At 44.6% G+C, this 12,297-nt stretch overlaps 1 protein-coding gene and 1 long non-coding RNA gene across 3 annotated transcripts in view; one reads left to right on the top strand and one right to left on the bottom strand.

Moving 5' to 3' along the window:
* Window positions 1-176: 176 nt before the first annotated feature.
* LOC142045895 (uncharacterized) lies at window positions 177-2,744 on the top strand. The gene is made up of 2 exons (XR_012654801.1): window positions 177-1,112; window positions 2,141-2,744. It is a non-coding gene; the product is annotated as an uncharacterized LOC142045895 (long non-coding RNA).
* Window positions 2,745-5,618: 2,874 nt separating this feature from the next.
* Window positions 5,619-12,297, bottom strand: part of ODF2 (outer dense fiber of sperm tails 2) — a 28,306-nt gene continuing 21,627 nt past the window's right edge. For both annotated transcript variants that reach the window (XM_032797673.2, XM_075060482.1), the window contains 5 exons: window positions 10,539-10,697; window positions 9,592-9,692; window positions 8,396-8,558; window positions 7,890-8,015; window positions 5,619-7,032 (listed from right to left, as the gene is read on the bottom strand). In XM_032797673.2, the coding sequence (XP_032653564.1) occupies window positions 6,856-7,032; window positions 7,890-8,015; window positions 8,396-8,558; window positions 9,592-9,692; window positions 10,539-10,697 (726 nt within the window). In that variant the 3' untranslated portion in view covers window positions 5,619-6,855. The remainder of the gene's footprint in view (window positions 7,033-7,889; window positions 8,016-8,395; window positions 8,559-9,591; window positions 9,693-10,538; window positions 10,698-12,297) is intronic.

The raw sequence follows: 12,297 nt of genomic DNA, 5'->3' as shown, positions 1-12,297 counted from the left end.
GGACACAAGGACCTTTGACCCCTCACGCTCCTTCCGCTTCCGGACACCTGCTGCTCCCCTCCCGGCACAGAGCTCTGCTGGTGGGGCTCGAGCTGCGAAAACCAGCCCTTGGTCTAACGCTGAAGAGCTGGGAACTGACGCAGAGCAGACTTGTCCCCAGAGCGCCCGAGGTTAGAATCTACATCACCTCACTCACGCAGGGAGGAGTCTCGGCGCTGAAGGGATAACTCCCTCAGAGAGCGATGCCACTGTGGCTCCTGGAAAAAACATCCCTGAGGCAGATGACCCATTTGGTATCTAGTATTTAGCCTCCCCCTCCTGGGATTGCATTGTATAGTTTCAACTTTGGTAAATTAGGAATAAAGGTCTTTCTGTGGCAGGTTGACTCAAAGCTTGCCATGGTCCCAGGCGTTGAGGCCTCGAGAGCACAGATCTCTGCACTAGCCTTCATTAAAAAAAAAAAAAAAAAAAGGTGATGAGTGTGCAGCACTAACCAGCCTACAAAATCACACACTCAGATCAAAAGACACTAAAGGAATCTTTCAGAGTATGGTGAAAGATGTACATTAGGAGTGAGGACTTCTGAGTTCTAGCTCTGGTTCTGGCACAAGTGACTTTGGACTAATAAAGAAACTGAGGCACAGGGTAATTAAATTATCTGTAAAATGGAGATAATACCAACCAGAGGAAGAAGGTTAATGCCATGCTGAATGTTTACATTGCTTCAAAACTCTGCTGCACATTTTTAAAGTACCTTCCTCTCCCCTGTGTTGCATAATGACCAAGTTTACTTTTCTCTGCAGCATCTGGTATACTTCTATCAGGATATTAAGACAGGTAGAGCAGAGGAATTGTCATGTTTCATGTTACTGTATTATCCTTTGTCCCATTCCTGCAGCAGCTTTGTGCTTTGAACTGCACTGAGACCATGGGAGTTCCATGCATAAAATAGACGGAGCATTAGGCTCCTTACCAAGGAGTACACAGAGAAGCAAAAAAGAAAGAGATGCCTTACCTGCTGAAATCTAGAGAGAGAGCCTGGACCTAATGAACTTGGAACAGAAAACTGAACTACACCTCTACTCCAATACAACACAACCCAATATAACATGGTAAAGCAGCGCTCGGCGGGGGGGAGGGGGCTGCGTGCTCCAGTGGATCAAAGCAAGTTTGATATAACGTGGTTTCACCTATAACACAGTAAGATTTTTTTGGTTCCTAAGGACAGCGTTATATTGGGGTAAAGGTGTAACTGTGACAGCAGTGTATGAAAAGTAAAACAAATTCCAAGTAGAGAACAAATAGGATCTCAGCTTAACTGCTGAATGATAATGTGATACAGCAGAGGCAGACACAGTACTTAATCTTGGTCTACACTACAAGTTTAGGTCAAATTTAGCAGTGTTAGATCAATTTAACCCTGCACCCGTCCACACAACAAAGCCATTTTTGTCGACTTCAGGGGCTCAAATTTGATTTCTGTACTCCTCACCGACAAGAGGATTAGCGCTGAAATTGATCCTGCTGGGTTGAATTTGGGGTAGTGGAAATCCTCCAGGGACATCTCAGTGAAACTCTCCTGGATGTACTCCCAGAGTCACCTAGGTGAAATAAGGGAATTTTATTAAGGGGACATTCAGAGGTGGCTGTTCCTGCAGGCCTGTTTGCCTGTGGCTGAACACAAATCATCCCCGCTGTTAGCCACGCAGTGGGGGGAGAGGGAGGGGGTGAAGCAATCATCCCAGAGAATTGGGTGTGGGTCAGAGGTTTTAGTTGGGTTTGTGCTGCACATTAACCTGAAAACCGCAGCCCCTCCTTTTAAATGGCCAACTAAACAGGTGCTTGGTACAGAAAATGAGGGCACTGCTGTTTGAAACCATCCCCATGTTATGAAGGTTAAAGCAGGCAAAAGACTGTGGCTTACCCTGTCTGCCTGCAAGCCAAATTCTGTTGCCCGACAGCCCTTCATGGGTGATCTCACACTAAACCAGCAGGCCCTCAATATAAGAGACAAAATCCGACCTTGTAAAGAAAGCACACGTGCTAGGTAATGTTAACAGCTTGGTTCACCGTGAAAGAGTCTACCCCTTGTTCTCTAAAATGTGTCTTTAAATACTCCTCTCCCTTTTTTCTCCCACAGCTGCAAATGTTTCAGTGCTCCCCGTATCATCTCCGTCCCAGAGGCTAGCGAAGATTAGAAGGCGAAAAAAAATGCACTCGCGACAAAATGTTCTCTGAGCTCATGCAGTCCTTCCGCACTGAAAGAGCCCAGCAGAATGCCTGGAGACAGACACTGTCAGAGTGCAGAAAAGCACAAAATGAATGTGAGGACAGGTGGCGGAGGCAAGGGGAGAGATGGCAGGATCAAGATGATCAGTGGTGTCAGCGTGATGAGAGAAAGCAGGAAGCAATGTTTAGGCTACTGGAAGATCAAACTGATCTTCTCCAGCATATGGCTGAGGTGCAGAAAAGGCAGCAGGAACACAGACCACCGCTGCAGCCCCGGGTAACCAACTGACTTCTTCCCCAAGTTCCATAGTCTCCTCACCCAATGCTGTGAGGACCCAATGCCACCCAACCACCCCCAGAAGACTGCCCAAGAAACAGAAAGCTGGCATTCAATAAGTTTTGAAGTGCAGCGTGGCCTTGTCCTTCCCTTCTCCGCCACCCCTCCCAGGCTACCTTGGCAGTTATCCCCCCCATTTGTGTGAAGAATTAATAAAGAATCCATGAATTTGAAACGACTTTATTGCCTCTGCAAGTGGAGATCAAAGCAGGGAGGAGAGGGCAGTTGGCCTACAGAGAAGTAGAGTGAACCACGGGAATGGGTTTTCATCTAGAAAAACAGAACTTTCACACTGTAGCCTGGCCAGTGATGAAACTGGTTTTCAAAGCTTCTCTGATGCGCAGCACACCCTGCTGTGCGCTTCTAACTGCCCTGGTGTCTGGCTGCGCATAATCAGCGGCCAAGCGATTTGCCTCAATCTCCCACCCCACCATAAAGGTCTCCCCCTTACTCTCACAGATATTGTGGAGCACACAGCAAGCAGTAATAACAATGGGAATATTGGTTTCGCTGAGGTCTATCTGAGTCAGTAAACTGTGCCAGCGCGCTTTTAAACATCCAAATCCACATTCTACCAGTTGAACAGCTCCTGACTACTGTCCAGGATGCCTGTATATGGCTTCATGAGCCATGGCATTGAGGGGTAGGCTGGGTCCCCAAGGATAACTATAAGCATTTGAACATCCCCAACGGTTATTTTCTGGTCTGGGAAGAAAGCCCTTCCTGCAGCTTTTGAAACAGACCAGAGTTCCTGAAGATGCAAGCGTCATGTACCTTTCCCAGCCATCCCACATTGATGTTAGTGAAATGTCCCTTGTGATCCACAAGTGCTTGCAGCACCATTGAAAAGTACTCCTTGCAGTTTATGTACTGGCTACCTTGGTGGTTCGGTCCCAAGGATATGCGGTCCATTTATCGCCCCACTACAGTTGGTGGATGGCTTTGCTGCAATGGGATTCCCTGTGATCTGCACATTTCCCAGAGTCACTACCCTTGATAGCAACAGCTCAGTGATCGCACTGGCTACTTGGATCACAGCAACCCCCCAGTAGATCTGCCCACTCCAAATTGATTTCTGACTGACCGGTAGCTGTCTGCCATTGCAAACTTCCAGAGGGCTATTGCCACTCACTTGTGAACTGTGAGGGCTGCTCTCACCTTGGTATTCTTGCACTTCAGGTCGGGGGAAAGCAAGTCACAAAATTCCATTAAAGTGTCCTTACGCATGTGAAAGTTTCGCAACCACTGGGAATCATCTCAGACCTGCAACACTATGCGGGTCCCACCAGTCTGTGCTTGTTTCCCATGCATTCCATGGCATGAATCTGTCCCATTAGCACCATGATGTCCAAACTGCCAGGAAACTGTGTTTTGAGAGAACTCTATGTCCATGTCCTAATCACTCTCGTCACTGCACTGCCGGTGCCTCCTTGTCTGCTTTTGAAGTTTCTGGTGCTGCATATACTTCAGGATAACGCGCGTGGTGTTTATAGTGCTCATAACTGCCACAGTGATCTAAGCAGGCTCCATGCTTGCCTTGGTATGTCGTCTGCATAAAAAAAGGTGCGAAACAATAGTCTGCTGTTGCTCTCACGGAGGTAGGGGCAACTCACAACATGGCTTATAGGGTTGGCTTACAGGGAATTAAAATCAACAAAGGAGGCGGGTTTGCATCAAGGAGAAACATATACAACTGTCACATCGAAGCCTGGCCCGTATGAAACTGGTTTTCAAAGCCTCTGTGATGTGCAGCGCGCCTTGCTGTGCTCTTCTAATCTAATCGCAAACAGCCTAGTCAGCAAAAAGCACCGGCGAGCTTTTAAACATCCAAAGGCACATTCTACCACCATTCTGCACTTGTTCAGCCTATAGCTGAACTGCTCCTTACTACTGTCCAGGCTTTATGAGCCATGGGAGCAAGGGGTAGGCTGGGAGAGCAGCCTGAGGCAGAAGCCTCTAACTGGCATGATATTCCAGCCAGGACTGAATCTCCATTAGACGAAACTTGAAGAGAATGACCTGGAGTCATTCCCATTTTTGTCTAGGCGCCCCCAACCGGTACTGGGGGATAGCTACCCACAGTGCAATGCTCGAAAAGTTGACGCTAGCCTCGGTACTGTGGACACACTCCGCCAACTTAATGCGCTTAGTGGGGATGCACACAATAGACAGTATAAAATCTATTTCTAAAAAAATCAACCTCTGTAAAATTGACCTAATTTCGTAGTGTAGACATACCCTTAGAAATCTCACCCCAACTGCATAAAAGGTGAAGCTGGTTGTTCCTGTAGGAGAGAACACTGATAGACTTGGGATTCACTCAAAAATAATGCTGGAAGGGGGCCAGTCATGAAAGACTTCAGCTGTAACAGAACAAGAGTTCTGCATGCTGATGGAAGTGAGCCAACTCAGCCAAAAGCACTGCCTCTGTATGACTCTTTAGAGACAGAATGATACAAACACCAAGGCAACTGCAACACATGGAACATATGAAGGAGCCAACATTTTCATTTTCCACAACACAAGAGAGCAGAAAAAAGCACTGGATCCTATTAAAATCACAAGACACAGAGGGCCTTTTCCCTTGCTTCTTTTGGCATATGTAAAATTCAAAGTCTAGGATACATGGTCAATTGAGACCTTGACACTTCTTGATTCAGAATGACAGGACTATGGTATTTTATGCTGGAGCTGGAGGCTAAAAAAACTGAAAGATTAAATGAACTGATTTTCTTGATTTTATCATACATTTGACTATCAGCAAAGACTACTTTCTCCTCCCCTTATTGTAAGGATTCATTTCCCCTCAAACAACTGCAGCATTATCCCTAGTCTCATGAACAAATTTATGTATTTTGAGCACCAGTGCTGATGGCTGAAAGGTGTATTAGTTTTGATCATCTTTAAAATAAGATTAAATTTAAAAAATCCATGAATTTCCTTTGAGACATTAGCTCCTACAAAACACCAGAACCATGATGGAGGAGAACAACAGTGGAAAGACAATGAGGCAATTTACAGGATGAAATGTCAACCCCAGAAATAACACACATTTTAAACTTCTGAAATTTAATAATTTTATCATAGCACCTTTTGGATTTTTTTAAGTTACACCTTAAAATGAAGCTCTCAAATACTGATTAAAAGAAACTTAGAAATCCCTTATCAAACATTCCACTGATGACTGCATCTCATATAAACAGAATTGAAAAAAACAAAGCAAGCACACACCACCAAAAAGCCCCCCAGCCAAACAGCTGGGGTTGAAATAAAATGACTGTTTACTATATTTCAGAACAGCTGCTTACTGGAGGGCACAGTAGAGCCCACAGGACCTTGACATCCCTTCACATCCCAGAGATGACCTCACGTCACAGGAGTATGTGCAGGCTGGCTCTGAGGGCAAAGCCAAGCATCAAGTCTTTTTATTTTATTTTTTCCTACAGCTGATTCAAAGCTCCCACTGTATTCAGACTGGGGTCCTGATTCCAGACCCAATGAAATTAATGGGAATCTTTCCATTGACTTCAAGTGGCTTTGACTCAGACCCTGGGAAGTGCAAGGAATGCAGGATCAAAAGGGCATCCAGAAAATATGCAGATTAGAAGCATTAACACACACCAACCACACACTCGAAAAATAAAGGATTAGACAGTATTCATGAATCAGGTGAGAAACCTTCAGAAGATACAATTTCATTGTTCCCCAGTACAAAATTGTTTATAAAAAGGGTGGCTGATCAGGAGGTAACCTATTCTCAGCGTGGATTCCAGTCAGTTATCACTACTGGGTTCACACTTGCACTGTTGGCAGGATCTCCTAATATCCCCATTGGTCAGCTGTATCAACACAGTATTTGAGTTAAAAACAAACATGATCTCTGCCATGTGAGAAAAGAACATAAGGCAGGAAGAGCGAAAAGGAAGAGACGGAACTCTTACAAAAATAAAAAATGTGAATATGATTAATTAAAAAGCCCACCAGGTTAGTTACAAGAGAAGTAACCACTGGAGGATTAGGAGATGAAAGGGAAAGCATTCCCCACATACTTCAACCCAGATGTTTTTGGGCATGGCTGATGATGCAGCGCCAATCTCCAAATAGAAAACAATCCCACTTTCCTGTTGTACATCACTGCAGCTCCATCTCACTCAGACAATGAGAATGAGAGGAAGACTTCTCTTTACATGGACTCTGAAATCCCGAACAGTTTTCTGGACAAGATATGGCTTTGAAATCGGGCCCCCCCTTTTGTACCTCTCAATAGCAGAGGGACAGGGAAGGAACTATTATCTTGGAGGAGATCGGGAACGGATAGGTGAGCTCATTAAGGCACTTTCTCCAAAGACATTTGCGTAAGAGGACTTGAGGAACTGGACATAGTTTTGCATGCTTCGGTTGGTGCTTTCAGACTGCTCCAGGCGATCCTTTAAGTCCTGTAGACGGCTTTGGTATCGGTGCTCTGACTGCATGAAGAAGACACAAAACACAGGACTGAAGGCTAGCGAGTTTTCATTCTAGTCACGCTAGCCTTAACTCTTATCATTCTCTGAGATTTTTAGGAACAATGTGTCACTGCAACAAAAACACCACATAAAGTCTATCACTCATTTCACTCAGTCCCAACCCCACACATCAACTTGTATATAAAACACACAAGATAACACAGCCAATCAGAACAGGAACTTAACATTCTGATTAACTAATGGTTTGAAAATAAAACAAAATGGAACCACTTTCTAGGAAGAACTCAGGAAGTTATCACCTGCTGTAGGTCAGCCCTCTTCCAGTCCCAGGGCTAAAGTAAACAGGGAAAGAAAATGGAAGACCAAATGTAAAGATCCCCTTCAAAGAGAACAAAATCTTTCTCCTAGCAGGGAAATACTCCTCAGCCCCTCTCTCATACATCCAAAGGTGATGAAAGGGAGGAAAATAACTCCCCCCTAGACATAGCAACACTTGCACTGTCTGGACCCCTTCCATTCTCCTGGTTTTTGATGTAGTGTCTGTCTGAACAGTATGGTGGGTCCGATTCTCCTCTCACCAGTGTAAATTAGGAGTATCTCCATTCAAACTGTTACTATAAGTGGCAAGAATTAGGCCCAGTGTATGTGAATTAGATTGTAAGCACTACATCCTCCCCCACACTTTATACTTCACTAAGCACACTAGTGTGGTTTCACCATCACAGCAGACACAGATACACCGCAACAAAGTTACTGTACAATTTCTTCATCACACTGACAGGACATGGGATTACAGACTCTTACTGCTGCTTCAAGGCTGCTAGATTATCAACAAACATCCTCTCCAAAACACTCACATCTTCTTTGCTCCGACGCAGCTGGTTTAGTTCTGTTTTCGTCCGGCTCAGCTGGGTCTCCAACTCCAACATCTTGGACTGGGCTGCCCTCTCTCTAGATGCTGCTCGGTCCCTCGTTTGTTCCACCTACAAGTAGGAACAAGGCAATAACGTTTTTGCTTTGGCAAGAGTGTTATCCATACAAAATGCTTTGCTTCTGCTGTGGTAACAACTTCCTCTCCCTTCGCACTAGAGGAGGGCTGGACATATTTTTGTTTGATTCTGGCAAAGACGAGAAGCATTAAGTCTAGCTTTTTCCTTCCATTTTTTGTGCCTACTGGAGACAAAGTACCAACTTCATTTTTGCTTCTGCTTCCTACAGATAATGCAGCAAGAGGAAGCAACATTAGAAGGCTAGTGATGGAATGTAGAGGAATCCCCTTCCATCAGCTGGTAACCTGCTCTCCTGCAGTTTGGGAGTTCCACTGAATTTGATCAGTTTCTTACTCTGACAAGGAGTTACTAACCTGTCTTTTGGCATCTTCAACGGCCATCTCCAGCTGCCGAGCCAAGGAGCTACACTCACGGGTTTTCTCCTCCAATCGCAGCTGGGATTGATGGATAGACTCCTCCCTTTTAGCTATGACCTGAAGGAACTCTATGTTCTGTGCACCCGTTGTCTCTAGTTTCCTGGGTTGAGAAACCAAGACAAAGAATTTTATTAATCATTATATACAATTTGGTTCAATATGTCTCTCCCTCAGGTCACTGGTTGGTCAGGGGACCAATCAATCTTCAACTTCCCCTTCAAAGATCAGGACCTCTGAGCCAAGCAGAGTTTCACACTCCACTTCTAACACCAAATAATTTCAAGATAGAGGGGCATGCCTGGACATACTGAGCATACTCACTGACCTGTCCTCACCACAGCATCACCAATGAAGGAGTGTAGAAACACTGAGATACAGGAAGTTAAGAACAGCCATACCTGATCAGACCAGTGGCCTATTTAATGCAATATCCTGTCTCTGATGGCGGTCAGTACCAGATGCTTCAGAGGAAGGTGTAAGAAACTCCACAGTGGACAGTTATAGATTGCCCTCTCTCATCAACTTCAGTGGAGCTCCTTCAGGAGCCAACGGTGTGGGACCAGGCCCTTTGTTCTTGTTGATTTTTCTAATGTGCCTGAGAAGACTTCAGAGTGGCCCACATAGAAGAAAATTTCATGAACATTTTTCTTCTTAAGTGAAGACTATCAGACTGAAGACTCTGGCTCTTATTCAGAGTCTGTGCCCATCCTACCTGAACCTTCTTTGACTACATACGAGTAAATCTTGTTTTTCCTATGCTCACATCTCTGGCAATTCCAAATCTCAGCAGGGACCAGGAATAACATAGAAAAGGACAGTCTCAGAGTATTTCCAACCTGGGATGGGGGAAGGAGTAGTCCTTCGGAGATGTCTTCCTGACTAAAGAGGATGTAACTTCTCTACAGAAGCATTCCAAACTTATGCAGGCCAGACCACCTAACTTTCTGATTTAACTTTACAAAGGCTCTTAAATGCATAAAGGCTCGGGGAGATGGTAAGGTACACAAGCAAGCCAGCAGCTGCCTTAGTGCCTTGAAAAAGGGATTAAGGAAGGTGAGGAGAGGAGGAGGGGAAAAAAAAAAAAAAAAAAAAAAAAGTCAGGCAAGGAGAGCAGGCCAGTTATATATTCTAACCTCTCCAGTTCCTCTAGCTTCAAGATCAGCTGCTTGTTCTCCTCCTGGGCAGATTGATACTTCTCTCTTGTCATTTCCATTTTGTCTCCCTGGAGCTCAATCTAAAATGACAGAAAATAGACCTTACATAGGAGGTCAATACAAACCCAAGACCAGCCAACTAAAATGGGTGCTGTTCTTGGGGGAGGAGGAAATCCACAGCTGTAACACCTTCAATTCACAATTCTGGAAAGTCCTGGAGAGGGAAATGGAGGCAACAGTATGTGAAAGAGCAAAAAGCTACATGTCAAATTTGCGTAGTTCCTCCAGGTAATGTTGAGACCCATCATGAAACAGAATTTTTCCACACCATATATGAGCGGTCAGATGCCATAAGAGCTTGATAGTAGAGCAGCCACCTGCAAGCATAATGAAGCGTACAGATTAGAAGAAGCTTGTGTGTGGTAATAAGGTCGGCAAGAGTTCAGAGCCTGAAATACTGAGAAAGCTAATGACTTGCATGGGATTATCAAAGCAAAGCACATAGGCCGCAGAATCATTCAAGGCCCCTGCTGGCATGGCATCAGGAAGGCAGGGGGAGAAAGTAAAAGCAGAGCAACATTTGTGAGCGGATGATCATGAGAGTGTGGCAGCCAATAAGTTGATCTGGGTGACAGATGTGAATGAAATCCATTCTGGGTTCCGCTTCTCTTCAAGACCCAGTAAGATTCTGCAACTAAGCAGTTCGAAAGAAAGCCTTGAAATAGCAAGGAAAGCCACCAGCTAAGTTACTATTCTCCCTAAACAAAGACATGCCACACATCTTTATTTTTGCAGTGCAGATGTTTTAATCATTTCAAAAAGAGACAAGTACAGAGGCAAAGACTGAACTTCCTGCGACTAGAAACTCATCTTGGTCCCCGGCTTGCAGACAGTGCAGCTGTGGGTCCTTTCTGCCAGTCTCTTACCCGCTGACGAAGATCTGTAATCATAGCAGAAAGGTCCATGTTCTTCTTTTCATAACTCTGCAGCTGATCCTGACATTCTGCCAGCTTTGTTTCCGTGATCTTCAGGATCTCAGGCAGCTTTTCTAGTTCAGCAAGCTGTCTCTGGAACTGCTTCCGAGCCTATGGGGGTGAGAGGAATGGAAGGACAGAGTGGTCAGTTAAAAACAATTAAACATGTGACCTTATTTCAGACATTTCTGAAGCGTCTGGGCTAATAGATTTTTTAGTAGGTCGGTGCTATCTGTCCACCAGAGCATCTCTGTTTCCCAGCAATAAGGGTGTGACGTTGCACTCTATGATTTTATGAAAATATGCTAATAAGTTTAAATATAATGTAACTGGAATATGCTTCATGCAAAAGGTCTCTTGCAAGGTATCATTACAAAGCTTATAATCTCTTGAGTCTGGTCATCCTATTTGTATAAATGTGTCAATCTTGTATCTGAAACTAGAAATACGAAATATAACTCTGAGGGCCTATTGTAATTATGTAAAGTGTGGGCCATCAATGGTGGTTTGGAATCTTGATGACTCCCATTAACCAGGACAATTGTCTGTAGATTGCTCTGTTTTACTTGCAAGTCTCCCTGCATACATGTGTGCTGGCAAGTGGCTAATGAAGTCTTACAGTGACATGTGATCATGTCACCTGAACTGGAATCCATCTTTAACCTGGTGCTTTTCCATTGAGAAGGAGGGGATGGGAACCCAGAGAGGGCCAAAGGATTCCTGCCTTATGCAAAAGATATATAAATGGGTGGAACAGAACAAAGAGAGAGCCATCGTGAGGAATCCCCTAGCTACCACCTGAGCTGGAACAAGGCCTGTACCAGGGGAAAGGACTGTGCCCAGACTAGGAAGGAATCCAGTCTGTGAAACAGAGTTATTGAAACATCTCTCAGGGTGAGATTTTGTGTGTACTCAGCTGAATTACTGTATTAGGCTTAGACTTGCATGTTCTATTTTATTTTACTTGGTAATTCACTTTGTTCCGTCTGTTACTACTTGGAATCACTTAAATCCTATTTTCTGTACTTAATAAAATCACTGTGCATCTCTCTCTATCAGTGTTACAGAGCGCAAAGAATTTATGAGTTTACCCTGTATAAGCTTTATATAGGGTAAAAACGAGTTTATTTGGGGTTTGGACCCCATTGGGAGTTGGACATTTGAGTGTTAAAGACAGGAACACTTCTGTAAGTTGCTTTCAGTTAAGTCTGCCGCTTTGGGGCATGTGGTTCAGACCCTGGGTCTGTGCTGGAGTCCCAGGCTGGCAGGGAAAGTAGGGGCAGAAGTAGTCTTGGCACATCAGTTGGCAATTCCCAAGGGGGTTTCTGTGATCCAGCCTGCCACAAAGGGCATGTCAGATGCCTGGCCAGCAATGGAACTGTTCATTGTAATGCAGATTCCTTCCTCTATTCCAAGACACATTCACGTAGATTCTGGGATTCTCACAGGGTGCGAATGGCTACAAATCCTAGCTTGACTTGACTTTTATTAATGTATATAGTATTCTTGAGAACAACTGTTCCATGACAACCACTGAAAGACAGGATGCACAATTCAGAATCAATGGCACTGAGCAACCCTCTCCCCAGTGAAGGGCACTATCTCAAATGGACACTATGTATTTGACAAGGCCCCTCTTGGGACACACTGAAAATTCAATGCACTTGGCAAAATAAATACTAGTTTTCACTTCCATTCTTCTTTGAGCTGA

This window comes from Chelonoidis abingdonii, chromosome 24 (genome assembly GCF_003597395.2).
Source record: "Chelonoidis abingdonii isolate Lonesome George chromosome 24, CheloAbing_2.0, whole genome shotgun sequence".
Taxonomy (NCBI): domain Eukaryota; kingdom Metazoa; phylum Chordata; order Testudines; family Testudinidae; genus Chelonoidis; species Chelonoidis abingdonii.
Note: the sequence above shows the minus strand (reverse complement) of the source record. Positions and strands in the feature narration are given on the sequence as shown.